The following is a 27,333-nucleotide window of genomic DNA, read 5'->3' as shown; positions in this document are numbered from 1 at the left end:
ACAGCTGGGGAAATAACTACGTGTTTTTACATTTTAATAGGTCTGTAGTTTAAATTTGGCTTTCCTGTAGCTCAGTGGTAAGAGCATTGCGTTAACATGGCAAGGTTGTGGGTCCGATCCCAGGGGATTGCAGATACCTATGTATAAATGTATAGGATAATGCAATGTAAGTCGCTTTGGATAAAAGCGTCTGCCAAATGCTGTAAAATGTAAATTAAACACAAAGACTGATCTCATATTTCTCCCAAGATAAAATCCTGATATGAATGTATACGCAGTGTATACGATGTGCTAACATTTAGCTAAATGTATGCAAATACAGTTGCTGTTCGTCAAGCTTAAATCCATTCAAATAGGTTGACCACACGGATTTGTTTGGAACTAGTGAGCGCTCCGTGAACCACGTGACTAGACGGCGGCGATATCGAGTGTCGTAACTCTCATATTGAACGGCTCTGGGTTGAAGTGCCTGGTGGGTGATGTGGGTCTCAAAAATGATTAAATGACAATGAACGTTGGAATCTTATGGCCGTTTTCTCTGTATCTTCCTTTCCACTTCCTCGCTGTTTATTGCCTTCATTAATACTTACTTGATTAAGCTTTCTTCATACATTTGATATAAGAAAACATCCAGTAGAACTTATTTATCCACGTGTCATCATTTAAATAAAGCATCTTCTAGTAACAACAATGGCAGTCTGTTGGCATGCTGAATGAAAATTTTATTCATAGCAAGTTTATAAAAATAAAATACAAAATAATTCCAAATGAAAAAAGAAAAAAACAACAACAACTGAACAAAACAAAAATAAAAACACTATACAAGGCATTTATGATACAAATTAACATTGACAATGAAAATAATTACATTAATGTACAATGTAGACCCTACCCATAGCAATCTTTTGTACACTGTACAATACATTTAACCTCACAGAGACCAACATTATGAGGTAACTTTTAAATAATAGTGATACAAAAACAAAATGTAGTTAATAATAGAATATTTTACCCTTTGGAATTTTTTTTTTATTCTTTCTGAAGATCCTTACAGATGACAAAATTAAATGCAGGGAAAGAAATACTGTGCGGTAAAAATATTTAATACTTAAATAAGATGGATGTAAAAAAAAAAACAGACTAAAACTGAGCGTAATAGTGCAGAATTTTGTGTTTGAATAGTCTTTCTTGGATAAAGGAACATTTTGTATTAAACAGATTTTAAGACATTTGTGAATTTATATTACAAAAGACAAATTGTTTTACTTTTTTGAAAAAATAAATAAGACCAAGTGAACCTCCCTTAATGCACGTTAAGATGAGAGGTTAAAAAGACTTTAAAATTCATTTGTTCTCTTATTGTACTATTGTACAGTTTTTTGTTGTTTTTGCGATAAAACATTGATAGAGTGAAATCACTTTACTCAGCTTACAGTATGTGGTGAATACATACATCTGCTTTATTGCAGTATTCTGGAAAAATCTGCGAAAATCTTCTTTTATCATCATGTTATATGATAAAAACCTTGTAATTTCCTAGCCATAAGACTGTGTTTATTGCAGAGATTGGAAGCCTATCTACATCTACTAACTAACTATTGTCTTGGGGCTGGTGAAACATCTGCCCTATTAACAACAATAAATGCAACACTATGGTGTAATGGTAACTATAAATAACGATAACTAAAAATCAAAAAAATATATTTTCCTCAGGCCCTGGGAGAAAATATGAACACGATTTTATCTGTCAATATCCCACATGCTCCAGCAAACCACATACATGTATCTGAATGCATACAGTCAAGCAGTAAGAAAGTCAGTTTTACACAGACAATCTCTCCTTAGTGCTTATTTCAAGTCAAGTCAAATGTGGGCAATGTGAATATATTTAAGACAAGCCAGAGGAAAAACTATTTACAAAGCTGACAGTACTTCTCAGGGTACAAATGTCAGGTAGTATACAGAAAAATGTTAGCTGTGTTTTATTGTAAGCCTTTTGTTATTTTGCCGTAGCGCATGCAAAGATTCGGTCATGTATGGGAAATGTTGCTATAATACAGTGTATTACAAGCAAAACAGGTAAGATAGCGAGTTGATGCTTCAGTCTTTAAAGAAAATAAGTTGCAAGCTTTTGAGAAATATATTTCTAAGTGAAAGAAAGTGCTTAAACCAATACTAAGCTTTTGGAATGTAAAACAGTTTTCCCCAATACTGATTGGACATTAGATGGCACATATAATAGAATTATGTTCAAAGATGTCAAAGAATGAATGTCAAAGATTGGCTATAGCATCAGTTATCATTTGTTTATCTTATTTGTTATTAGACTTGAACTCTTACGACAGTAGTGATGATGTGTATTAATTATTCTAAATGGCCATTCAAATACCCAATAAATATATAACTGTATACATTTATATAGTGTGCATTATTGTGCACTAAATCTGGACGAGATTCACTGAAAACTGCATAACTCTGTGGGATATCAGAAAATCTAGTCAAAACAAAAGGGACAAAAAACCAAACTGTCTTGTAACTCTACATTTTGGAAGCTTGAGCTTGCCATGTCCCATACAGTATATACCAAAGCAAAAGTTCTTTAGGCACATCGAAGTGCAAGAACACTTTGTTGATTGTTTCCATGATCAGCTTTTTTATTTGAGGAAGAACAACTGCTTGTTGGCATTCGTCTTGCACTCACTTTGACCAAAACATGGTCTACACTACTTTACCACATTAACACAAATATAACTTTTTGATCAATGCATTGCAAGCATACGCTCCCACTGTACAACCCCCTTGGATGCATCAACATGTTCAGAAACTTACATAAATAGGCCTTGGAAAACAACCCCTCAAGATGCTGACAGAAGCTAAAGCTAAGAGTAAAGAGTAAAACTAAGAGAAGGTGGCATGATCAGTCAGTGTACCTGCCACTGCACTTATGAGAGCTGCAATGTGCATCCAACCTTAAATAAATAACCCAATAAATACTATAAAACAGCCGAGCTTGATGCAAATAGACAACTCCATATCAATACATACAATTCAAAATGTTATAAAGAAAAGTAAAGAAATAACTAAAAGCACTTTGTCAATCTGCCTCCTGAATAAACTTTTATTTTCTCTTATCAAACTTTAGTGTTCTACAGGCTAAAATTAAAAGAATGAGGCCGATGACAAAAAGAAGGCAAAGGAACGTCTTGAATGGATAAAGATGCAGGAAAACAGGAGCTATTTGTTCTCTTTTAAATTCATTTACTCATCTGCTCAGCTTGCTGGAGCACCTGACCTCACGGCTGGCGGCCTTTCCCCTCTGGGTGTATACAGTTGCGGAGCGGGCCTGACGGCTACAGCATCCTTCCTGTATGTGGGGATGCAAGCGGCGTATTGGAGGTGAACCCGAAAAACTGGGAGGGGAGCGGCTTCGACCCAGATAGCCCCCGCGGTGCTCGTGCCGGGATGGGGAGGAGCTTACGGAGCGCTGTAGTGAGGAGGAGCTGCGGGGGGAGGCGCTTGAGCTGCGTTGGTGGAGGATGTGAACAGCGTTGGTGGGACTGACAAACATGTGTTTCGCACCCGTGTGCTGTGGCGAGGAACGGATGTGGCGTGGAGAGCCTTGGGGGGAACTGGCATTCATTAGCTGGGCCAGACAAGTCAGCAGTTCTGGGTCACTGGTGCTGCTGGCACGAATCCTGTAACGCCGAAGCCTGGAAAACAATTGAAGTAAAAAATTAACCTGTGATATGACTGAAAGGTATTCAATGTCTTAACAGGAAAAAAAACGTGAGAATGAAACATTGTTTGTGTTTGTGCAATTGAGAACGTTAGGTTTGACATGATTACCTCCCATCCAAAGTGGAGCGGTTGGGTGGTTTTCCTGGAGGTGGCCGGGGCAGAAAATGTGGCGTAACAGTTTCCGTAGCACTTGTGGGAGTGACAGGGCGGGGGATCTTGCTTTTACGTAAAAGAGGGCTGGAGGAGGAGGACAGCGAGGGAGCATCATCCCCCTGGTGGTCGGACTCATCATCCTGAGAGCGTTCAGAAGAGGCCGAGGAGAGCTGATCCCGCTGCATGGCAGCCATGATAACCCGCCTCTCTGAGGATAATGAGGGTGAGGCGCAAGGTGAAATGGGGATGTGGTGAACTCTCTTCTGCAGCAATTGCTCTTTAGCGGATCCTGGTGGTGGGTCTAGAAGGCTAAAAGATTTCAGCACTGGAATATGGCTTTGTCGACGTTTGGGTGTCGAGGGGGTAGGGCTGCCATTTCTGTTGGAAACACCATCTTTGCTCTCTTCCAGCGAACGCTGGTCGTGAAGAAAATAACTATTGGGCTCTTTAGGATCATTGGCGTCTCTCTGAGCACTTGAAGGAGGTGTATGACAGCCGTTCATCAAAACTGGACTACGTGGAGATGGAGGTGTGCATGGAGACGGCACCAGACTCGGTACTTGGCTGGAAGGTTTCTGAATGCCATTACCATTTAGTAAAATATTCCCTTCACCATTCGAGCGCCTGGTGGGTTGAAGAGGGGTCAGCTCCTGCGGAGAGTCGATGTCTGCTGTGTTCTCTTGTGGATGGATCTCAGTGTTCCCATTATCAACATCCTGTCTTTCCAGTGGAGCACTCTCAGATGCAGACTGGGAGGACAGCACAGAGGGCCGCTGAGCAGTTAACTGAAAGAGTGAGAGAGAGAGAGAGAGAGAGAGAGACAGAGAGAGAAAGAGAGAGAGAGAGAGAGAGAGAGAGAGAGAGTAAACTATGCATTACACGGACATGACAATGATCCCAGTTGAACGAATGTAAGTTGTAAAATAATTCTGTAACAGTTTAAGAAAAGCCAACAATTTAAAAGGGCAGTAAGCGAGAAACTGTGTTTGAAACTGATAACAGAAAGAATACACCCCCCCCTTATTCAAAATAATGAACGTTTGCTCACGATGCCTAAGCAAGTTTAATAATACATCATCAGACATTAATAAAGTATATTTAAATATCAAATTATTCATCTAAAAAAGTTTTAAATACGGAAAACTACCTATATCGGTAATGAGAATGAAAAATGTTGAATAAACAGCGTGACAAGAGAATATGACGCTTTTAACAATAAAGTAACCCATTTGAAATGTACTGTCGATGTGTGTCTTCACATAAAATCAAACTAAATGTAAAAATATTTTTGTAAAAAGTGTTTGTGTAAACAGACCTGTATAGAATTGCTACAGGATGAGAATATCAGTCCTGGACCTTTTGTCCCACTATTTCAATATTTTTTTGATACATGAATATTCTGCCAATCGTTTTTCTTGTCATTTGAGAACATCTAATAGAACATCCGATTGTTATTTCAGAATGTTTTAATTTTACTCTTTTTTAAATGACAGCAAATATTGCACGTGTTACGGTAATGAAATAAATAATTCAATCCTGTGTTTAAAGGTACAACAGTATTTTTTTGCCATGATGTTTCTGTGGTTTCCTGAGAAAGACCAGTGTGTGTTTTTCAGCACACACACACACACACGTGAAACTAGTTTTTTTTCTAGTGTTGATTTCAGTTTTCAACAGCGTTTCTCAACAGCTTACTCCGCCTTTAATGCCCCATTCAGATTATAAGCGACAAAGTGACATGATCCCATTCATTTCAATGGAGAGCTGGCGTCTTCCGGCGACTGTTAGCAACCGGATGGGGCACGTCTAGCGATGCGACAAAGTTGAGAAATGTTTAACTTTATGCAAATGAGGAGCGACTTTTGGGCAGCTAATAGGAGTGAAGATGGGAGCTAACGTGATTCTTCTCCTTTCAGCTTCTGCAGGGAGCGTCACCAGTAGTGGAAACGCCCACTAGCAACCTAACCGCCAATTTGCAGTGACAAAGTCGCTTGTAATCTGAACGGTGCGTATATCAACTTACTATGTTTTCACTGTATTTGACCACACACATCACACGAAACACGCATGCCGATACAAACAGATTCTTTACAGATCGCATGCAACACCTCAATGTTAGAAAAGAGAGAATTTATATAGAACTTTTAGACACTTTATAGGAGTGATAAAAATTGACTGACAAAGAATTAAAAAAGCATCAAGGTTGTTAGTTACAAATTCAGAAAACTGAAACACATTAGCTTTGTTCCAAACTTTGAAACAGACACAACTGACAAAAGAAATAAATCATTTTGAGCATGCACAAACACAACTGAGGACAGTATTCCTTGGGCTTTCTGAGGAGATAGTGATTCCAGTTCCACCTTCAAACACAAGACGGAAAATGCAAAAACATAGAGAATGTAGAAAATGTGGTGACTGAAGAGACATATTTGGTGTGTGCAAGGATTGACAGGACATGTGGATTAATGGGAAGCACAGTGGGAAGTGACTATTCACCTGTTGAAGCTGGGCGCGGGTGATTCTTATGACTGAGGGAAACTTGGTATTTGCGGCTGCTGCTGGAATGGCAGGAAGTTTCCTGCGTCCAGGTGAACAGACGGCGCGGGCCTGGGAGGGAAATGGCAGCGAGGCGTGGCACGAAGAGGTGGAAAAGGAAGGGTGGTGGTCTGCAGACTGGCTGCGGTGGATCCCGGGTGGGGCACGCTGGTGCAGGGGGTCCGACAGGGTGGTCAGGAAAGTGTGCGGGCTGGGGGAGCGCAGGTGCAGGGGGCTGCACGTCCTAGCCACAAGCTCCTCAGGTTGGGATGCAGGAGAAGTGGGCAGCTAAAAAAGGGAGGTGAAGAACGGTGGACGGCAGGTGATGAAGTTGGGGCGAGTGAATGGGTAGCAAAGATGACAAAGGAAGGAATAATAAATCGAAAGAGTGAAAAGATTAATTAAAATGGGGAGAAGTACATAAAAGGAATATCAGAGAGTGGGAGCAAGCAGCAAAGGTGTGTAATATTTGTGTGTATATGTGTTTTTGTGCGCAGCATCATAAATCTAGGAAGGGAGATTATAGAGAATCGTGTGGCATCCTCCAGAGATCTAAAATCAAACTTTGAAGCGGGTCAGTAATGAGCTTGAATAAGCAGCGTCACACAAGTGTCTTGACCAGGTCAATAAGGATACTGGAGCTCAGGCAGCAGGATCAGTTTAACTCGGACTAACGTAAACTGACATAAAAGAGACTGAGGATGATCTTTCTCTATCTCATTACTCTGCCTGCCAATGAACAGCCTTCGACACCTTTATCCTGCTGCCAACCATGCCTTACAGTGATAGTTCACCCAAAAATGTAAATTCTGTCATCATTTACCCTCTTGTCATTTCAAACTTGTATGACTTTCTTCCTTCCACAGAACGCAAAAGATGATATGAACACTGTTGGTTACCGAGCAAAACCAATGCAAGTCAATGGGCGTAGACGTTGTTTGGTTACCAACATTCTTTCAAATATCTTCTTTAAATGTTCTGCAGAAGAAAGAAAGTCATACGGGTTTGAAATCACAACAGGGCGAGTAAATGATGACAGAATATTCATTATTAGGTGAACTATCACTTCAAGACATCCACAACAAAGTAAATATGGGGATGGTTAAATAGACAATATCTGTAACACTCGTAGTGACAATTACGTTTATTAAAAAATATTTATTAACCAAAGACTGTTGTATGATGTGTCTAATTTGTTAACACTGCAGTCTAGACACGTGTATCAGCTAGACATGCTCATATTGATCCATTAACCGTTAACCGAGAGTACAAATCTTGACCGGTTAATACTATCAGTTAAATGATTTAAACGGTATGTTTATTTGAAGTTAAATATAATTTTTTTAATAATAAAAATAATGTAATAATAAGTTTTCAAATAACTATGTTTTTTGTCTTCTGTGCGATGAGAGAACTCACGGACGGCAGATGCGTGCGACTACGTGTAAATGCGTTCCGAAACGTTCTCGAGACAGATTCAAATCGGATCACACAAGTCACTGGACAAAACTGGACATGTTTAATTGATCTGATTGTTCGAGCCACATTTGTCAGGGCTTTACTCCTCCAAACGGAGAGCCACTGGCAGCCTTGCTCAAGCGCAAGTTCTTTGTTTTAGATGTAGACACGGGACAATCGCGCTCGCAATGCGCTGTGACATTCTCTGTCTTCCCGGTGTGTCTACGGCTCAGCAAAGCTAATAGCGGGAAAGGGAATTTCAGTGCTAGCCATTCATTCAGCATGGGCAGCCCGTGCACTTTGGAAATGAGAAGAAAATGGCACGACCGATGGTTTCCCTTGCCTTATTTTAGACGTGACGTAAAAATACAAATGTGAAATATGAATAAGTAAAAAAAGAAAGTTTGTATTTTGGGTGGGTATAGCAGATGGTATTTATATCTGTTTAGCTAAGACACGTTTATGCCCTCTTTGATCTTAATCCTGGCTGGTGGAAAGCATATTAAACGTGCTTCCCGAGGCATATCTTTACATTCCCGGGACATCCGTGCCATATGAAAGGCTTGTTTTCTGGCGCGGGTCTAATTGTCAACAGGCTCCAGACTGTCACCACAACATGTCAACATGTTACTTTATTAAATAAAAACTACAAGCTTTGGATTGAGGTAGGCCTGCTATTTTTATTTTGATGAAAAAACTTTCTGACGGAAATGAACTTTGTCGGTCCTTCTTTGTTTTCGGTTTGTCATAATTAGTTTGTTTCTTAAGTAATTTTTTTGCCTGCTTATTTGAATTGGATTTATATTATTTTAGTTTTTCTCTATTGTCCAAAACGCTGCAGGTTTGTGAAAATGTGATATGTGAATGCAGGTTCTGTTGATCTATTTGTTATGTTGCTGTTTGCATGTTAAAATAAATCTGCCTTGTCAACTTTAGCTGTGTCTCATTTCAAAGTCTGCGTCCTACGGATGTTGCATGAGAAGGCATATGCGGCGGACAAACGTGACCGCCCGAGGAAGCCTTCGAAATGCGACGCAGCATGTATTTTTATTAAATTTCGATTTATTAATAAAATCGTATTGGTTAATGTTCGGATAATGAGTGTCGGTTCTCGGTTAGGGAAATTAACCAAAATGAGCATCCCTGGTATCAGCAAAATCATGATAGGCTGAATGTAGCTTCAAGCAGCCAATACAAAGGCAAGCAGCCGTGCTTTTCACATCACGTTATCCAAATAACAAAAGTACCATAAGTACACCTATGATGAAATCAAGGCACATTATCAAACATATGCCCCAATTTGTTTTTGATACTTACAAGGGTCGCATACCAAATGAGAAGCACAGTGCTGTGTCACGTCTAAGACAGTTTACAGTATTTTTTTAGTAGAAACAAATAACATATGGAGGCTTTTTTATTTTCTGTATTTTTTTCCATTCTTCCCAAACAGATCAATGTATGTTGCAGCCTAGGCTGAACTAACATGAACAATAATTTGGGACAAATATTACGCTGCCAGTGACACCACTTTGGTGAAGCATAGACAGAAGTCCAAGTAGCAGAAAATCTTTAAAAATCTTTGAAATGTATTTGACATTTAGTTACCTGTGTGAGCGCTCCTTCAGCCAATGCCTCACCAGGGCTGGAGGGGGTAGGAACTACACTCAGTTCCAACCGGTCCATTCTAATTGGGTCCTGGCTGGTATGAGGTGTTAGGATGTCTCCTTGTACTAGACTAGGACTTGACTCTTTATCCGGTGATTCATCCATTGGCTGCAAAACCTCTGGCTCCTCTTCACATTCTCCTGACGGGTTCCTAGTGACTTTGTCCTCCCGACCAGGGCTGCTTCCAACCGCCTCTCTGAAGTCCTGCAGAACAGAGCCCTTCTCCAAAATCACCCAGTCATGCAACTCGACATCCTGCAACCCGGAGCTCAGGTTTAGAGCTACAAAACCGCTGTTAGCAGCGCCGTCGGCGAGGTCAAGAGACGCCAGGGAGGCAGGCTTGGGTGAGCCATCATTCAAGCGGAATTCCTCGTCGTAGTGCCAAACGCGCTCTCCTTGATTTCCGTTAGCCAAGCCAGGGACACCATAGCCATCGGTTTCCTTCACTGGAGCAGGTGGCTGCTTACTGCTCATGGAAAGAGTTTGAAAACAGATTTCAAGGCTGCAGAAGATAAAAAAAAAATTCTGTATTTTACTTTATTGCGAAAGTGACTTACCAGGCCTCCACAAAGCGCTCTGTGTTTGGTTTGGTCTCCAAAGTTAGTCTCTTCTCCAGCTCAAAACTATGGATATTGCGCAGTTTCCTCAGAAGAGGAGTGTCTCTGTCTGAAGGCACCAGCTCTGAGCGGACACGCACCGGAGAACCGATGCTGGGACCTGCATGGGGGCTCTGATTTCCTTGGTTAGTATGCTCCTCTTCTGTTCCCATCTGGTAAGGGAGGACAACATGATATAAAACCTGACACAAATTCAGTGTCTATAAATAATGCCGTGGATGGTTCACATTCCCGTACCTTCCAGACTGGAGAACAGATTCGGTTGCGATTACGGTCCAGGTCCTCCCATACATCGGTTTCCTGGTTCCTGAGAGGATGGTTTGGAGATCCAGGTAGGTTCTCAGGCTCGGCATTGTCGCCATCACTGAGCTGCTCGTCCTGGAGAACTTCATCTGTGTTCTCCTTCAGAAGATCTCCAGGCACCAAGGAGGCATTCACAACGCTGCAAAAGAACAGAAGAACATGAAAGCTCTGATGTGTTGCTACTACCCCTAAAACACAAATGTGACATCACAAAGAGTGCTCAATGCACTCGAAGTTAAGCAGTCACATCAACCTACCCCATCTGAGCTGGCGTGAGGCGTGTGTGGTGCTGTGGGGTGTTTGCCGCTGTGAGGATTGTCATTGAGCTATCCGAGTTCATCCTTTCCCAGTCATAGGGGTCATTCTCCACTACGTTGTAAGTTCTCATGCTCTTCTCAAAAACGGTCCTCAGTAACTAGTGTAAAGAGGTCAAGTGTGACCAATCACTGTGAGATATTCCAAAGACCTTTAAAATAACAATGAAATACATGTGCAGACATTTTACCTGATAGTCTGGTTTGGTGAAATAGTCCAGATTGCTAATGTGGTCCAGAAAGACACTAAACTCCGGGGGCAGATGTTTGAGCATGAGCCGATGATCATATGTATCTTTTAACTTCCCCACTTGCTCCTAAAAAAAATTATATAAATATTACCACCACTTCACAATATTCAGAAAAATTTAATTTCTGTCTCCAGCCTGATCAGCACCTTGTCCTTTATCTTCCTCCAAGGTAGCTGCCCGACCAAAAACTCCACCAGCATGTAGAACAGAGACCACAAGTCATCATGTCTTCCCATCTCCTGTGAACATAAGACCAAAAGGATTCAGAAAATCAAATTTATGTTGATTGTTCTTGTCAGAAATGTTTTAAAAGAGATTCTGACCTTGTTCTTGTGAGCGTTGACCGAGGCATAGCGTACCGTTCCCCTAAATCCAGCAACAGGGCGGGGCTAAGAGACAAATAAAAAGATGATGAGATGTGTTCATAAACGCACACCAGAACTTCAGATGGATTCAGAGCAGTGCTGATACTTACCGGTCTGACTTCTTGAGAGGAATTAGTAAATTGGCGAGCCAAACCAAAGTCTAACATGTAGCAAGTGCGACATGTGTTAGGGAAACGGCCCATGGCAAAGTTGGACTAAAGACAATGTGAACAAGCACAAGACGTTCTGTGAGTTTTTATTTACAACGAAGATTTTTGGTACATTTCAATTGTCTGACTGAAGTCAACCTTCTCACCGGTTTTATGTCACGGTGTAAAAAGCCCACTGAGTGGATGCTCTCAATAGCCTCCAGTATCTGCAAACCCAGTCTGAGAGTAGTGCTGACTGTGAAAGTACCGCGGTTCATACTCCTCCTCAGGTCTGCTAAATTACGACCCTGAAACAGGCAGGAATACACCGGTAAACCATTACGACGTCAATATTTGACTCACAGACAGGTTTAAACGAAAGCTTTGAATAAATGCATCACTGCTACAAAGTCTGAAGTCACCACGTCTTTCATATCTATATTTAGGCTCCTATTCCTAAACGAAAAACATATTGTTCTTGAAAATTTACTTCATGTATGTTTTCAATACAAAGTATTTTTCTCTTATACAAATGAGGGACACAGAGTAAAAGACAGATCAAATGCATGACAGAGTATCCTTTCAGTCAGTTTTTACCTGAAGCTCCATGACAACATAATTGAAGCGATCATTGCGGCCACATCCAAAAAACCGACAAACGTGATCTTTTCCTGAAAAAGGTAAAAAAACACTTTGTTTGACTGAATACTAACATAATGTCAAGCTCCTCTATCAACTGTTAAAATCGTCTCATATTGTCATAACTAGCTAAATATTTGGTGTTACTCACAACAGAATAAGCCCCCTTAAATATATATATATATATATATACAATAGTATTTATAGTACATGGTACCATTGTACCTATTATGATAGTGTCAAGTTTGAAAAGAAGAATGATGTAATGTCACACCATGTGTTCATCACTGTAGTGAGGGTGTGTTTGTTTACATCACTAGTAAGATAAGAGGGTGTGGAGCAGAGAGAGATCTCCCGTTACAAGCCTTTTCCCTCAGGAAGCGATAAAAGCCACTCGTTTCTATCATACAGCCATATTACAGCCAACATGATACGTATAAGTATGATTGAGGATAATGATGGTGTCATTGCTGGACTAATTGATTTGTTGATACTTTGCCCAACAAGAAAAGTTTAGATTTGATCACATGCTTATGAATTCTTATAGTACAATAAGACAATATGATTAACCTCTTCAAATATGTAGAATTTCATAAAGTAGCTACTTAAACTATAATTTTACACAGAAACCATTTAAGAAGTCAACATATTTTAATGCTTATATAACTTAGTAATCGGTCAAATTCATCATATCCTGGCATGAAACAATTATCTTAAACCATCAACTTTTTCTTCATAGGGAAATCAAAACTATGTGCTCAACTTGCCTTGAAGTTTTTTTAGCACTGCCACCTCCATCTTCAGAACTTGCTTGGGCTGTTGTGCTGACTCTGATTTCAGAGCCATGCTGGTCCGGTTCATTAGGTCCAGAGCCTCGTAGATCTCTCCAAAGCCACCACCACCAATTTTTTTCACCTAACGCAAAACGTAAATAGGAGGAATCAGATTGTTTAAAAGAATCACATCACACGTGCTCACAGGAACATTTATGTAATTGATCTTTTGCCACTATATCCACTATATCCTAATATCCCTATCTAGCGCCAAGCCATCAAACGCGCATCATTTTAACCCTTTTTTCTTAAACAAATATTAATTATCAGACTTCTATTGTCATAATTCTGACTCATCTTGTCAAGCTTTTTCGAGTCCTGTTACAGGATAATGACAGTACCACATGTTTTGTGTGGAAGCACATGTGCATCGCTTGCTTTGGCATGCCACGCGCCATCCCTCTCATTTCCTCATTAATTATATTGTTATGGTTTCATGCCCCTCACCTGTTCCTTTCTTGATTTTCTCCCCTATTTAATGCCCTGGTGTTTTCAGATTGTTTCGCCTACTACCTCTGTTATGAGGCCATGTGATTTTTCCTGATACCCTGTTCATGGTTTGCGAGTTCATCAAGACGAGTCAGTGGTTTTTGTGTGAAGTTTAGTTTTATTGTATTGTGGTTTTGCACTCTTGTGGGCTCAATCATGTTTGTTGTATATTAAAGTATTTTCTGTTAACCCTTCACCGTCTGCACAATTGGGGTCTATTAATTCTCCAAGCCATAGAGCCTACAATACATAAATACTGAGGATTTCAAAATATAAAAGAAATGCCCTGATATCCTAGAGGGCTACATTTATTAAATATTTATTTATTTTCAAAAAACATATTGAAGAAAATATAAAGACCGAACCTCTTAATTGAATACCCCTGCAACGTTGTACTTTAACTACAAATAAAAGCTTTGGTTACTATAGTTTTGTAAGGAATCAAATGTTTAGCCTCTGTCTAGAAACCAAGCCAGAAAAATCCAGCAACTTGCTAGCACGATATATCGATATATTTCACGGTAACGATCTCCTATTTTTATTTTATATCTTATACCTAATTTTTCTTAGATTGATTTAATTGATTTACTTAATACAGTTTAAATGCTCACCATAGTTAAAATGAAGGCAAGTTATGAAAATGAACTAAATATATCAAATTAAGTTTCAACCCAAGTTTCTCCTCTGCTCGCCTAAAACTAAAACTACAGACTGAAAGGTCAATTGTTTTGTTCATTTGTTATGGGTGAATTCATTCAAATGTTTTTTACATAATAATTCGCAACTTGCAGAGTGCCGAGTTAACCACGCCTACTTATTTACATTCCGCGGGATCGAAAAATCTCTTCTGGTTGACATTTTATTCTGCACTCACATCGTGCATTTTTTATTCTTTTGTTTGATATTTGATATTTAATTTACGTCTAATACATAATTTTAAATGTAAAATAAGCATTTTGTATGTAATTTTTACTTAACTTTTCTGAGTGCTCAGGGGCAAACTAAGGAAAGGTAACAGTCATGTATTGCTCCATTTAAAGGTCCAGTGTATGAAATTTAGTGGCATCTTGCGGTGCAACAAATGGCTAACTCCACCCCTCCTCCCTCCCTTTAGAAGCACAGAACCAAGTTAACGCCACAATTTCACTTCTTTTCCGACGGAGATCATTTATTTACAGAACACGCTCTTAGCAGTTTGTCCGTTTAGGGCAACTATAGAAACAACATGGTGAATTCCATGCAAGGGGACTGTAGTAAGAAACAGCTCATTAAAAACATAACTCTTCATTAACCTTATACACCTTTGAAGACATAGTTCATTATATTGCATTTCTGTTGATAGATCCTCCAAAAAAGTACACACAGCACCATTTTTATTTTAAAACCAAATTGTATTTTTACAATTTGTCATTAAATAAACAAATAAGAAAAATTAAAGCCATGCATTGGTCCTCTGTACCGTCATAGCATAATATTTGTCCGATCAACTTCCAAAATATGTTTTACATTTTGTAACATAATTTTCATGGCATCATGTCTCCCTTCATTACATGAATTCCTCTGCCCTCTTGTGTCACCTCCTTTTCTCCTTAGACATCCAAGTACAGAGACAGATTTGTCTTTCTCTAGAGATGCAGGATTATACAATTTGTGTCGTCACTGGAAACAACACACTACTGAACGTACTACACACTGCATCACGAGACCTGCCACTATTCACTACACAGTGAAAGTCACACAGACACACCGCTAAAAGAAGTCCTATGTTTGGCAGGCAAAACCTGCTGGCTTTCAAGAAAGCAAACTGAAATCTCTTTGCTTCGGTCTGGCAACAACAAGCAAGCTGGGTGCTTACATGTATTCTGTTGTGGATGTGGGTCTCCAGCTTGATAGCATAACCAGCAGGACTTACTTGGTCAATATGCCAAAGACCATGATGGTCAGCCAGGCACAACTCAGCATAAACCAGCCTGAACCGGCAGGGAAATCTATAGTCAAAGCTGGTCTTTTCAGCAGATCTGTTGGAATAAAACAAGAACTGAAGACTTACTACTTTCCATCGTTCCTTCACCACGATGCCCGAAGACAGGAGGTCTGTCTGCTCCGGCACTGCACTCATTCTGTCTTCTGTGGTTTGCTCTGAGCTCCACCCCTAACGCCGGCGACAGGGGCCTGAGCCAGGCATTGGAGCCTTCAGGTGCCTGCCAAAACAGACACATAACATCATTTTATTATTGCTATATAAACAAGATACATGTATCTGTGGCAGACAACACAAATAAGCGATTGGTTTATTTCCCTAGATATAATGCACTTTGTTTTCCTAGATATAATAATATATAATAGGCCTATATGAAACACTAGCATATATGAAATATGTTTGGACTATCTTGATGACGCTTTTTTCCTTTTTGGAGTTTGACAAACACTGTTCGCTATTTTCAACAATTTGAAACCATTTTATGGGAATTGAATCACTGTTGAGCTATACGGTGAAGTAATGGTAGTTACTGTACACAGGAACATTGGAAGGATAATATAAAAAGACTGGGGATGGATTTGTTAGGTGACTGAGGCCTGACGCGAGCAGATGTCCCTTATAACATCCAGTCACTTATGGATGTAAGCATTGAAAACAGCACAACACTGAACTGAACTAATCTCAGCCATCCTTAGGCCTTAATGCAAACATCCAGACAAACAGGAAGGAAATGCTGATGCTCGAGAACACACACTGTCAAGAAAGATTGTTCTGTTTTATGAGACGTTTGACATTACCGAGTACCGTAGTTCATCAAGGTTATTGTGTTTTTTTGGGAAATCTCTCAGGTAATGCTCACAGTATAGGCTTATGAAAGGTATAAAGTTAATAATAAATATAGGATATATGAAAACGTCTAAGATTTAACACTAGTAAATAGACCAACCATGAACAAAGCTTTAGAATAATACCCCAGACTGACAATAAACCACACACAAATTCCAGCATTGCTTTCTGGACAATGTAGGCCTATTGCTTACGTCCTTCTTTTAACTCGTATATAATAATAATGTGTAAAAAACCATTGAAACTGACCTGTGAAAGGAGATAATCGTGGGATTCATTTGACAAACAACTTGAAACCACATCCATGCATAGTAAAAAGAATACACATTTGTTTAACTTCATTCATAAGGCATATTGAGGGTGACATTCGGTTGACATTTATTCTAACGCACTTTCTGTATAAGTTACCTGCACTGTTTACAGTACACATGTACAGTGTCGTTTCTGCGGCCGAATGCAAGGCCACAGCCCATCAATTTCATCTCTAACGTCAGATTTAACTCTCACGCTTTTAAAGAGCTTACAGTGATTGACAGCTGTCATGGATGCGCGGAGCTCTAACACACAGTGACGTATAAAACGAATGATGTTTAAATGTTAAAGGGACTGAAAGACATTGTGTAACACTTCGTAATGTATTACACGGTCTTTTGGGGGGATCGCTATAGTGGTTTAATCATTATCAGATTATGAAGCATAACGTGACGTTTGCTGCTTTGCAAATTCTGCCGTCGGGAAACGCAAATGACGTGTAATGTCAAACACATCCGACCTTTTATTATCGCGGTAAACGTAAATGTCTGGTCTTTTTAAAATGTCATCTGGTTTCATGGCAGCGGCGGCCCGACGTGCTGAAATGTGATCCGCGCAGCTCGATGCGTCGCGTTGCTACAGTCAACACACAACACATCCCCGCACGCTTACACACTTCACCTTTCATATTAACGTTCACTTAAAAACGACCTTGAAAAACAGACCCGTCCCAAGTCTCCGCGCTAACGTTACCAAGAGCGCAGCTCCTACTGACGGCATGTCATTCTGCCGTGTATCTGCATCCATGTTTCTTACCTCAGTCCCGATCCTCACAGCGCCGGGTGTGGTTAATAAATCTCCCCAAAATACTTCACAATCATGTTAAAGACGTCAAATGGTATAAATACGAGAAATGCTCATCCATGAAGACGGGCGGAGGTGTTCTGCGCTCTGACATATGCAAAGACGGCAACGTAAACGTCCCTTTATTCTCGCTGTTCCGTCAGCATCTCTGCAGATTCGTGACGTCCTTCTCGGATCGCTCTCTGTCTGCTGCGCGCTCGTTCGCGACGCTATCGCCCTTCGCAACAGCAGGCGCGTGAACTAGCATTCCGCTCTGCTGGTGCCCGCGGACCGCTCTACGAGAGCGCGCCTGCCCTGGTCGAGATTCAAGTGCGCTCTCTGCTGTTGAACGGGATGAAATCGCATCCTGATGTCACGGCATAACATTTCTAGCTGAATATAGTAAAACGCACAGCTTTTTGTGACAATTAAACGGTCTGCCATCAAAACTTTATTCGTCAAGAAACACACGGAACACAAGGAACAATCTCCATACTTTAGTTTATCTACAGTTTATCTCAAAAAAGCGGATCGAAGAATGTCTAAACTCCGTAGAAATCTACGTCAACGTAATAGTGTTAAAAAGCGTTATAAAAATGAACGCGCAGAAATGGCCTTTAGTTTGAAACGCGCTTTTAAAAATGGGCGGGTTTTCAGTAGGTTTAATGAAAAGCGTTGATTGGTTTAGATTTAATACGGTGTATTTTTTAGTGGAATGTTCGTGAAATATTTTTTATAATCATAATTTATGTCTAAACACATCAATTAAATTAATCATTTATGTTTCACACTGTTAGTTTAAAGCGACTGTTCGGTCTCGCGGTACCTGCTACTTTAATCAGCGATCATTGTTTTACAGCCAATCACCTTCGTTTGTGATTACCCAGTAATGTTTTTAGTAATACATATTTCGGGGGTTGTTTTTGTTTATACATTGTCACTAATTGTAACAATTAACATATTAAAAAAACTGTTTATGTTTTGCAAATGTCAACTATACACAAGGTCTTAACATTTTACTCCTATTCAATGAAAGAGTTGGCTATCTGAGCCGTAATGCGCCCCCTGGAGGACTCGTATGCCGTGCCCATACTTCCGACCTGTCAAATAACTTCCCTTAGTTTGTGGAGCAATGGAGGTGAACGTTTCTACTGGATCCATTGAGAGGTACATGCATATGCTGTGTTTAGTCTAGGAGTATATACAGTAACAACTGTATGCGTGACTGCACGTAACGTGACCAAAAGCACGTTGCTGGATTTGCGAGCGATTTGCGCTTTTAGCGTTGTGTTATTGCTTGCAAATCAATATGTTACATTACATTACAGTGTCGTGCCATCTGATGAGGGTAAAGAGAAGTTTAAGAAAAACGATGACATTTTATTCTACAGGTAACTGTCTGAGGTTATTATTATATTGATTGATTGGAATATCCATTTGTTTACGTTGAGAATGTTTACTCATAAATAAACATGATATAAATTGACCAGTCATGATGAGTAACCTGTTGTAGTGGCATTATAATAAAAAAAATATTTTCATTTCATCATGTAAACATACATATCCACTACAAACATATCATCATAATATTCATTAACAAGTGTTCAAAATATAAAAAGTCAAACATAGTAATAATATGTAACAGGTGATTTTATTGTGAACAGTGATAACCATTGAACTCTTTTGCAGGCGGCAGAGAGATAAAGCATTGTCTCAGTACTTTGCCTACCTGGAAACTTTAGTACTTACAGATAGATATGCCATTCTGGATCTCTGTGAGCAGGGGTCAGAGGTAAACTGCCTGTGATCCACAACTTTACGTAATCGTTTTATATTTGGAATAAAAGCATGTTTTGGAACAAAATTCTATGTAATCTTATAGGACAGACTGTGTCTTCAAATATGGGTGACCAAAAATGAAACGGTCAGAGTTTTTATTGATGAACTACTGCCAGTAAAACCACGTTACCGTGTTCCAGACGTTCTGATTGGAGAGCTGTCATATGACCCGTAAGCCATCAACGTTGCAATGCTCCTTTTTGAGATACCTGATTTTACACCTCTTAAATATGTTACTGTTCATTCATTGTTAGCGTTGTTTAATTGACAGGCTGAGAGTTCAATGGCAGAGAGAAGACTGTTTATCTCTAACGTGGGGTCTGGGTCACTACCAGCTCCTAGTTTCAGCTTCACCTTTCAGACTGGAGGTCACCTGTGATGGGGAGGAGATTGTCACACTCAATCCAGGAAACAGGCTTTGCTTTGAGACTCTTCAGGAACCAGCAAGGTATAGAAAACAATATATGAGACGCCAAATATTGTATACCGTATACTGACTAACTTGTTGTTTGTTTTGTCCATTTCATTATTTATACCGCTTCCAGGTCATCTTCAGTTTCGCATCAGGTGAGAACGTATGCTAAAACTTTTATTGAGACTTATGAACATTCTATTTCTAAAGTATATGTACTTTAATGGGGGAAACAAATCATTGAATTTGAATCTTATAGGTGGAAGACGATCCATGCGGACTGTGGAAAGAAACATTCAGACAGTTTCAGGACATCAAGGCAATCGGTAAGCATCCATGCAAATCTACACAAATACTCTAACAACCACCTAGCGAAAGGATTTAATGACAGTTAACTCACAATTCGCTACAATACATAACACCGGGTCCAGTATCACAATATTTTGAAAAATGTAAAACGTAAAATCTGTTTTCAAATAAGAGGTATATTTTTATTTAACATTAAATTTCATTTTTCAAAGGATGTTTATTAACAAAACAAACGATAGCTAAGAGAGAACTTCTAACAGTACAAGCACAAAATAAAAATAATCACTTCAATTCAAATGTTCCTTTAAACAGTGCTATAACTGTTTCAAAGTGACATAAAACAACATAAAAACAGAGAAATCGGACGAATCATTAAATCTATAGCATACATACACAAGCATACATTATATAGAATACAAACTATATGTAAATATATATAGTACATGCAGAATACAGAAACACACACAGGCAGTCAGCAAATGATGAAATCAACTTATAATGTGATGTTGTCTTTTATTTAGGTCCCAGTTCTGTGGGTATGGACTTATGTCTCCACGGATTCAGCCATACATTTGGTCTTCCTGAACATGCTGATACCCTGCTGTTAAAAGACACAAGGTGGGCAACTTTATATAATTGTAACCTAAATGATCTCTGGAACATTGAAACACTGAGACTAATGCAGTACAAAAATAGAAACCACATTCTTGCCTAATATTATCTCTTACCCTGTATCTTCTTTACAGTGCCACTGAGGCGTACCGACTGTACAACTTGGATGTGTTTGCTTATGAAATCAATAGCAGGTTGGGCCTTTACGGTTCCGTACCGCTCCTGCTAGCTCACAAGCCTGAGAGAACACTCGGAGTATTCTGGCTAAACGCGTCAGAGACACTGATTGATATCAAATATAGTGCGAAGACAACTGAGGTGCAAGTTCAATAAGAGTCCTTTTGTCTTTTGTATGATATTCACACCAGATGCATTTTTGAGTGAATTTTGCTCTTCTAACAGGACGAGAATGAACCACCAGGGAAGAAAAGTAGGATCACACCTCAGACTGATTTGAGATGGATATCAGAAAGTGGCACCATTGACTGTTTCATTTTACTGGGGCCCTCGGCTGCCCAGGTGTTCTCTCAGTACGCTCAGCTCACAGGTAATGATCAATGTGGATACCACCGGGTCAATATTTTTGGGTGGATGTCATGACATCATTCAGTCAGTCCTCCTGTTGACATGGTAGATTCCTATACAACTGTATTCAGTTTCTGTCTGCTGATAGGCTGCCAGGCTCTCCCTCCTCTTTTTTCTTTGGGATACCACCAATGCCGTTGGAACTATGAGGACGAAGCAGACGTTAAAGCTGTGGATGGTGGATTTGACCTTCACAAAATTCCTTATGATGTTATATGGTTGGACATCGAGCACACCAATGGGAAGCGCTATTTCACCTGGGACTCAAAGCTTTTCCCAAAGCCAGTAGAATTACAGCACTACCTGCAGAAGAAAAACAGGAAGGTATGATGATGTAGATGTAGTTCCATGTGTGAATGGTACAGATCTGTATGTCGGATAGTTCCAAAAATGAAAATTCTTTCATCATTTACTTACCCTTAAGCCATTTCAAAACTGTATGACTTCCTTTCTTCTGCAGAACACAAAAGAAGATTTTTTGCAGAATGTTGGTAACCAAACAACACTTGTCCCCATTGACTTCCATTGAATGGAGACATTTCTCCAAGTATCTTCTTTTGTGTTCCACAGAAGAAAGAGTCATAAACAGGTTTTAAACAACATGAGGATGAATACATTAGAAAATAATATTACATTTTGAGTTAACTAGGGACATTCTTATTATTTCCCCGGTTAGTTGGTTGTTATTAGTGACCCCCACATCAAGATTGATCCTGATTGGTCGTTTTACTGTGAAGCAAAAGGCAACGCAGTGAAGAATAGAGAAGGTGGTGTTTATGAAGGAACCTGTTGGCCAGGTAAGATTTGATCAAAGTCTTCAACTTTATGTATGTGATGTGATATTTATCTCTTACGTGTTTCTGATGTTATGACCAGACCCAACAGATATACTTTGCATTAATCCATATGAGACTAACAGTTATCTAATGTAATGAAATTCAAGTTATACTCTATACAGTCCTTTATATGTATGTTCAAAGAACTTGAAATGACTCTGGTAAATAAGTCTCCCACATATGATTGATTTGTTTCATAACAGGTAAATCCTGCTACTTGGACTTCAGCAGCTCAAGGACAAGATCATGGTATGCCAGACAGTTCTCTCTAAACAAATATGAAGTGAGTCTTTCCTTTTTATTTTCCGTTCAATAAGGGATAATGTACAGTCCGACAGTTGTTGACGGGGTTTGTTTTATTATAACCGACTTACTCACTTGAAACTAATTCCTACACGAGGAAGAACAGTTTTCTTTCGGCTTAAGCCAAAACATAATGTTTAAACAAGACAAACATACATTTGCCATGACTTAAATAATGTCAATGTAATCTCATATGTCGTGGATTAGGAACATTTATATTAAATTTTTATGAATCTTGATTTATATTTATTAAAATCTGGGAATAACATGCCTTGAATTGTTACGGCAATCAGAATCAAGTATTTCAGAGAGATACAAAATAAAACCCCCCTGTTGTAAAAATGACATGTTTAATGTGTATTTGTCATAGTATTTTTATTTAAGACAAACCATGTGCAGATTCATTATTTAACACCCTTGCTGTTGTTTGTAAGATGATATTTAGATCCACAACTAGTGCTTTTCGTTCTGTCTTGGTAACCAGTCTGTTCACCCATGCCTGCGTTAGGGGTCAACAGAATCTTTATTTATCTGGAACGACATGAATGAACCATCTGTGTTTAATGGACCCGAGCAGACAATGCCTAAAGATGCAGTGCACCAAGGAGGGTGGGAGCATAGGGAGCTACACAACTTGTATGGCTTTTATCAGGTGAGTTTAGCTAACGAAAATAAAACGGTTAAGGCCTGAGATGCAGGGTTCGAATTGAGGGGGTCCGGAATCCCCCATAAAGCATAAAAATAGACTCATATATCCCTCAGATATATGTTGTTGAATAGAAAAGATATGGTAAATAGTGTCAATAGATGATTTGCAATTGTAAAGTATTTTACGTTTATTTTTATGTTTGTTTTGTTTGTTTATGTTTGTAGCGTCTCTTTAAAACAATCCCCACCTGGACTCTGTAATATACAGTTTCATACTCATTTTCTAAGTGTGACAGCCTCTGCCAACAACAAAAACATCCCATTGTGGGGACCCCCGTAACACATGGTTCAATTCGAACACTGCAGAGATGTACCAATGCAATATATACTTTTCTTTCTCGCAGCACATGGCCACATTTGAGGGCTTATTAACTCGTTCGGGTGGCACGGAGAGGCCATTTGTCCTTTCACGCTCTTTCTTTGCTGGGTCTCAAAGATGGGGTGAGCTCAGTATGCACAGTACAACAATGCCTATTGTGTTTGAAAAGATGACCCCTACAAACAATGTATCGGTTATGTCACAGGAGCAATTTGGACTGGGGACAATGTTGCTACTTGGGAACACCTAAAGATTTCAATACCCATGCTGCTGTCCCTGAGTTTGACAGGAATACATTTTTGTGGCGGTTTAAGTGACCTTTTTCTGATCAATTTACAATAAAGTTCAGTTTAGTCTCAAATTACAGTTGGTTAGGGTCATTTTAACACGTCTCGCTGTTGTGTGCAGCTGACGTTGGGGGCTTTGTGCAGGACCCAGACCCCGAGCTGTTGGTCCGCTGGTACCAGGCAGGGGCTCTCCAGCCATTTTTCCGTGGTCACTCAGCTAATATCACCAAACGCAGAGAGCCCTGGCTGTTTGGGGATGATGTCACATCTGCAATTCGATTGGCTATACAGCAGAGATACCGTCTCTTGCCGTACTGGTACACTCTGTTTCACCAAGCACACACTTCAGCTGTGCCTCCTATCAGGTAGTGAATTGAATGTCCTGCTATTCTTTTACATTTAGAAAGTTTTTCCAAACTTTATAATTATTAGTGTGAACGGCCCTTTGGCATTTTTTTACACCAGTTGGTGTGGATGCAGCATGACACAAAAGTAATAGTTTACAGTTGCCAGTGCTGTTGCGGAAATACTTGCAGGTGTGTTGAGTATTTTAAAATCTAAAAGTATTCAACTGGTTTTACGATCTCAACATGACCTCTTGTAAAATATAATCTGATGTAAATCTCATGTAAATCTTCTTTATTTCTTTTAGGAGTACTATTGATAGCTACGTAATTTGCTAAAAGTGGTAACATGTCCTATGGGGTTGTCCTTTTTTCTTCTGTTTCCCACAGACCTCTTTGGGTAGAATTTCCTAAAGACACAAACATGTTTGCTGTGGAGAATCAGTACATGATTGGTAAACATTTCATAATTTTCCGCCCTCTCATATTTTCTGTGATAACCAAGTTTAAGATTTCAACAACTATTATAGATGGTTTCAAAGCAACAACATTCACAAACATTACTTTTGTTGCCCAAACTTAATTTCCGATACACATTTGCAAAGACTAGAGTCCCTGTAGGTTATTTTTGAAAGCAAGCAAAAGAACTTACACTAGTTAGCAGGTTATCATTTCGGGTTACCAGTAGAAGAACCGTTACCCGTCTAAACTTAAACGTTTCAACTTAAACTAAACTTAAATAATCAAATTGTTTATTTACTACAATTATTACACAATATAATAGTCATATCAAATAAAAATATATAAATATGTAATTTAATTTTCAACTAATTGTCAGGCAATGCTCTCCTCGTGTGCCCCGTGACTGATCCTGGAGTCTCTGAGGTCAAGGTTTCACTGCCAGGGTCTGGTGAGGTAAGCCTCATCCACGTGAACTGCATTATATGCATTTTATATCATATTAAAAGATTAAAGCTGTTTTGTGTGTTTGTGTGAAAGCTTTGGTATGACACAAACTCCACTGAGGTTCACAGAGGTGGCAAAACTCAAAATTTCCCAGCAACTCTGAACACCGTGAGTGACTTCTCTTAGATCCTATTTCTTTTCCATACAGCTGGTCATTTTATATATGATATAATGAAACTCTACGACAGGTGCCTGTGTTCCAGCGTGGTGGGACAGTGGTACCCAGGAGAGCAGGTTGCGGTTCCAGTACAGCGGATCTACAGCAGCATCCATTCACTCTCACAGTAGCTCTGGACTGTAAGGTGACCACACGTACACCCTAATGATACCAGAACAACAAATATCTTGTGTTCTGTTAGTTTTCGGACGGCTGTGCATGAGAACACACAGGTTTTTGGATATAAACACACTCCTGAGATATGGAGAAAGAGATGATGCATGTTTCTCATAGGGTTATGCCGATGGATTTCTTTATCTGGACGATGGCCATTCTTTTAGTTATAGAGACAAGATGCAATTCTGTCTGCGACGTTTTAGCATGCGGGCCGGCAAGCTTGTCAGCAGGTAACAGTTCACCTTTTAAAGGGTTTAGTTTTTCTATTAATTCTTAGGTGTGTGTATAAATTCCGTCTCTAAAGATATTGATCATTTCATATTATCTGCCTTTTGATCACAAATAAGAAATTTGTCTTTAAAGGTTATAAAACAGAGTAGGTTATATATTGTATTATACAGCAGGTTTAAGCTCATGTATACGGTGGGTTTAGTACAGCGTTCTCCTTGTGTTTTCAGCTGTGCTGATGATAAAGGGCTGTTTGATGCGGTTGACAAAGTGGAATCGGTGGTCATTCTTGGCCTGAATACTCTAAAAAGAAAACCTACGCTTAAATCAGGTGAGAAAAGACTTCTGTTGTTGTTAAGTGGAATGCTTGACTCTGGCATCACATGAATGACAACGGAAAAGTAAATAGTCACTAACTCTTATCCTTTTTGTTGAAGGTGCAGGAAAGACTGCGGTCATGTTTACGTTTGAAGCAAAGTGTCTGACTATAACTGGCTTGGGCCTGGGAATACACGAAGATTGGGAAGTGATCATATAGTACATTTTAGTTGAAAAAAAAGTCAAATCAGCGACTGTATCATCAGGACGGAATATAATGAAAACATTTATTCAACTCTACAGAATGTTATGCAATGGTGAATTTCATTATGGGGTTTAGAACAGACAGCAGTAAATATACCTCCCTTCTTCCTAAAATAAAACATCTTAAAGTCCGAGTCAAACAACTTCTGAAATGAGAGAGAATGTAGGCCGGGACATGATTTCGTTCGAGTACTGATTTGATCGTTAAAAGTTGGGTGTTGCCAACAAAACGGAATCCGATTTTTAATCCAGTTCGCAATCTGTCAGTCATTGCAGCTCCGCCTTTGCGCCCTTCCTCGTGACCAGAAGTGAAGAGAGGACGTTTCAAGGGGGGGGGTAACATTTTAGTTAAAGTACAAAATATTTTGATGTGCACGGATATATGATTTTTACTTAATAAGCTGTGTTAATCAATTTGAATTCACATTTATAATTTTATGCCGACTTTAAAGGTGCAGCTTATAACTTTTTTGCAGTAAAATATCCAATAACCACTAGGCCAGTGTTACATGTTTTGTTCAGTTGAGTACTTAAAATATCTCAAATGTTTCCAACTTTTTATAAAATTGCCATGTCTGGCAGTCGCCTGTCAATGGCATCCTATCGCGATACCAAAGACACTAGATAGAAAGGTTTTTTGATCATCTGACTGAATAGTAATAAATGAATTTTATGAATTACGTCTAATGCATCTTCATTCATTATAATGAAATACAATCATGTCATCAAATGCAACATTCATAAAACTTTATTATTTTAGGCCTACATCATCCAAAAACGTGATTTCTCATTCAATTAAACTCTCCCCAAGTACGAACCTAGGTATGCTATGAGACAACTCTCTCAAATTTGATAAGCAAATTAGCGCGGTCGTTGGTTGAAGCTTCACTCTTTATCGAAATCAAATCCTATCTCCCGAAGCGCTCCTTGGAAACAGCTACCCATGCTTTCATTACATCACGCCTGGATTATTGCAATTCTATTTATTTTGGTTAAGTCCCAAATTAAGTTGCACGCTTACAGGTTGTGCAAAATGCCGCAGCAAGATTTCTGACGGGAAAGAGGAAGTTCGATCATGCCACCCCTATAATGAGATCCCTTCACTGGCTAACAATAATACAATAATTTGGTACATTTCTTTCATAAATAATAATGTTTAAGTCATTTTCTTTTACCAATCTCAAATAAGTGTAAGGTATTAAATCACGATGGAGGTGAATGTTTTGAGAGTGTTA

General features: G+C 39.3%; 2 protein-coding genes across 6 annotated transcripts; one reads left to right on the top strand and one right to left on the bottom strand.

Moving 5' to 3' along the window:
• Positions 1 to 710: 710 nt before the first annotated feature.
• On the bottom strand, positions 711 to 17,643 carry ttbk2a (tau tubulin kinase 2a). Its single transcript, XM_079457815.1, has 15 exons — positions 17,408 to 17,643; positions 15,563 to 15,713; positions 12,958 to 13,105; positions 12,149 to 12,222; positions 11,719 to 11,859; positions 11,513 to 11,617; positions 11,361 to 11,426; positions 11,184 to 11,276; positions 10,978 to 11,103; positions 10,730 to 10,887; positions 10,407 to 10,611; positions 10,110 to 10,321; positions 9,493 to 10,018; positions 3,847 to 4,676; positions 711 to 3,710 (listed from the first exon to the last, which is right to left on the bottom strand). The coding sequence occupies exons 2-15, from the start codon at positions 15,629 to 15,631 to the stop codon at positions 3,263 to 3,265; spliced, it is 3,201 nt and encodes a 1,066-aa protein (XP_079313941.1). The 5' UTR covers positions 15,632 to 15,713; positions 17,408 to 17,643; the 3' UTR covers positions 711 to 3,262.
• An 866-nt stretch (positions 17,644 to 18,509) lies between these two features.
• Positions 18,510 to 26,777, top strand: ganc (glucosidase, alpha; neutral C). 5 transcript variants are annotated; one of them, XR_013786798.1, is made up of 24 exons: positions 18,510 to 18,601; positions 18,763 to 18,825; positions 19,124 to 19,226; positions 19,317 to 19,444; positions 19,545 to 19,721; positions 19,819 to 19,840; positions 19,945 to 20,011; positions 20,516 to 20,612; positions 20,741 to 20,924; positions 21,009 to 21,153; positions 21,280 to 21,515; positions 21,868 to 21,988; positions 22,231 to 22,310; positions 22,839 to 22,982; positions 23,383 to 23,479; positions 23,563 to 23,664; positions 23,766 to 24,009; positions 24,379 to 24,443; positions 24,827 to 24,903; positions 24,988 to 25,062; positions 25,143 to 25,251; positions 25,406 to 25,518; positions 25,747 to 25,847; positions 25,954 to 26,773. XR_013786798.1 is itself a non-coding variant. In XM_079458952.1 (24 exons), the coding sequence occupies exons 1-24, from the start codon at positions 18,567 to 18,569 to the stop codon at positions 26,052 to 26,054; spliced, it is 2,601 nt and encodes an 866-aa protein (XP_079315078.1). In that variant the 5' UTR covers positions 18,510 to 18,566; the 3' UTR covers positions 26,055 to 26,777. The 5 variants fall into 5 exon arrangements, 3 of the variants coding, with proteins under 3 accessions (XP_079315078.1, XP_079315076.1, XP_079315077.1); XM_079458952.1 differs by having other exon boundaries at positions 19,635 to 19,721; positions 25,143 to 25,256; positions 25,954 to 26,777; XM_079458950.1 differs by having other exon boundaries at positions 25,143 to 25,256; positions 25,954 to 26,777.
• Positions 26,778 to 27,333: the final 556 nt, after the last annotated feature.

The sequence above is a fragment of the Barbatula barbatula genome, assembly GCF_947034865.1.
Source record: "Barbatula barbatula genome assembly, chromosome: 6".
Classification (NCBI taxonomy): domain Eukaryota; kingdom Metazoa; phylum Chordata; class Actinopteri; order Cypriniformes; family Nemacheilidae; genus Barbatula; species Barbatula barbatula.
Note: the sequence above shows the minus strand (reverse complement) of the source record. Positions and strands in the feature narration are given on the sequence as shown.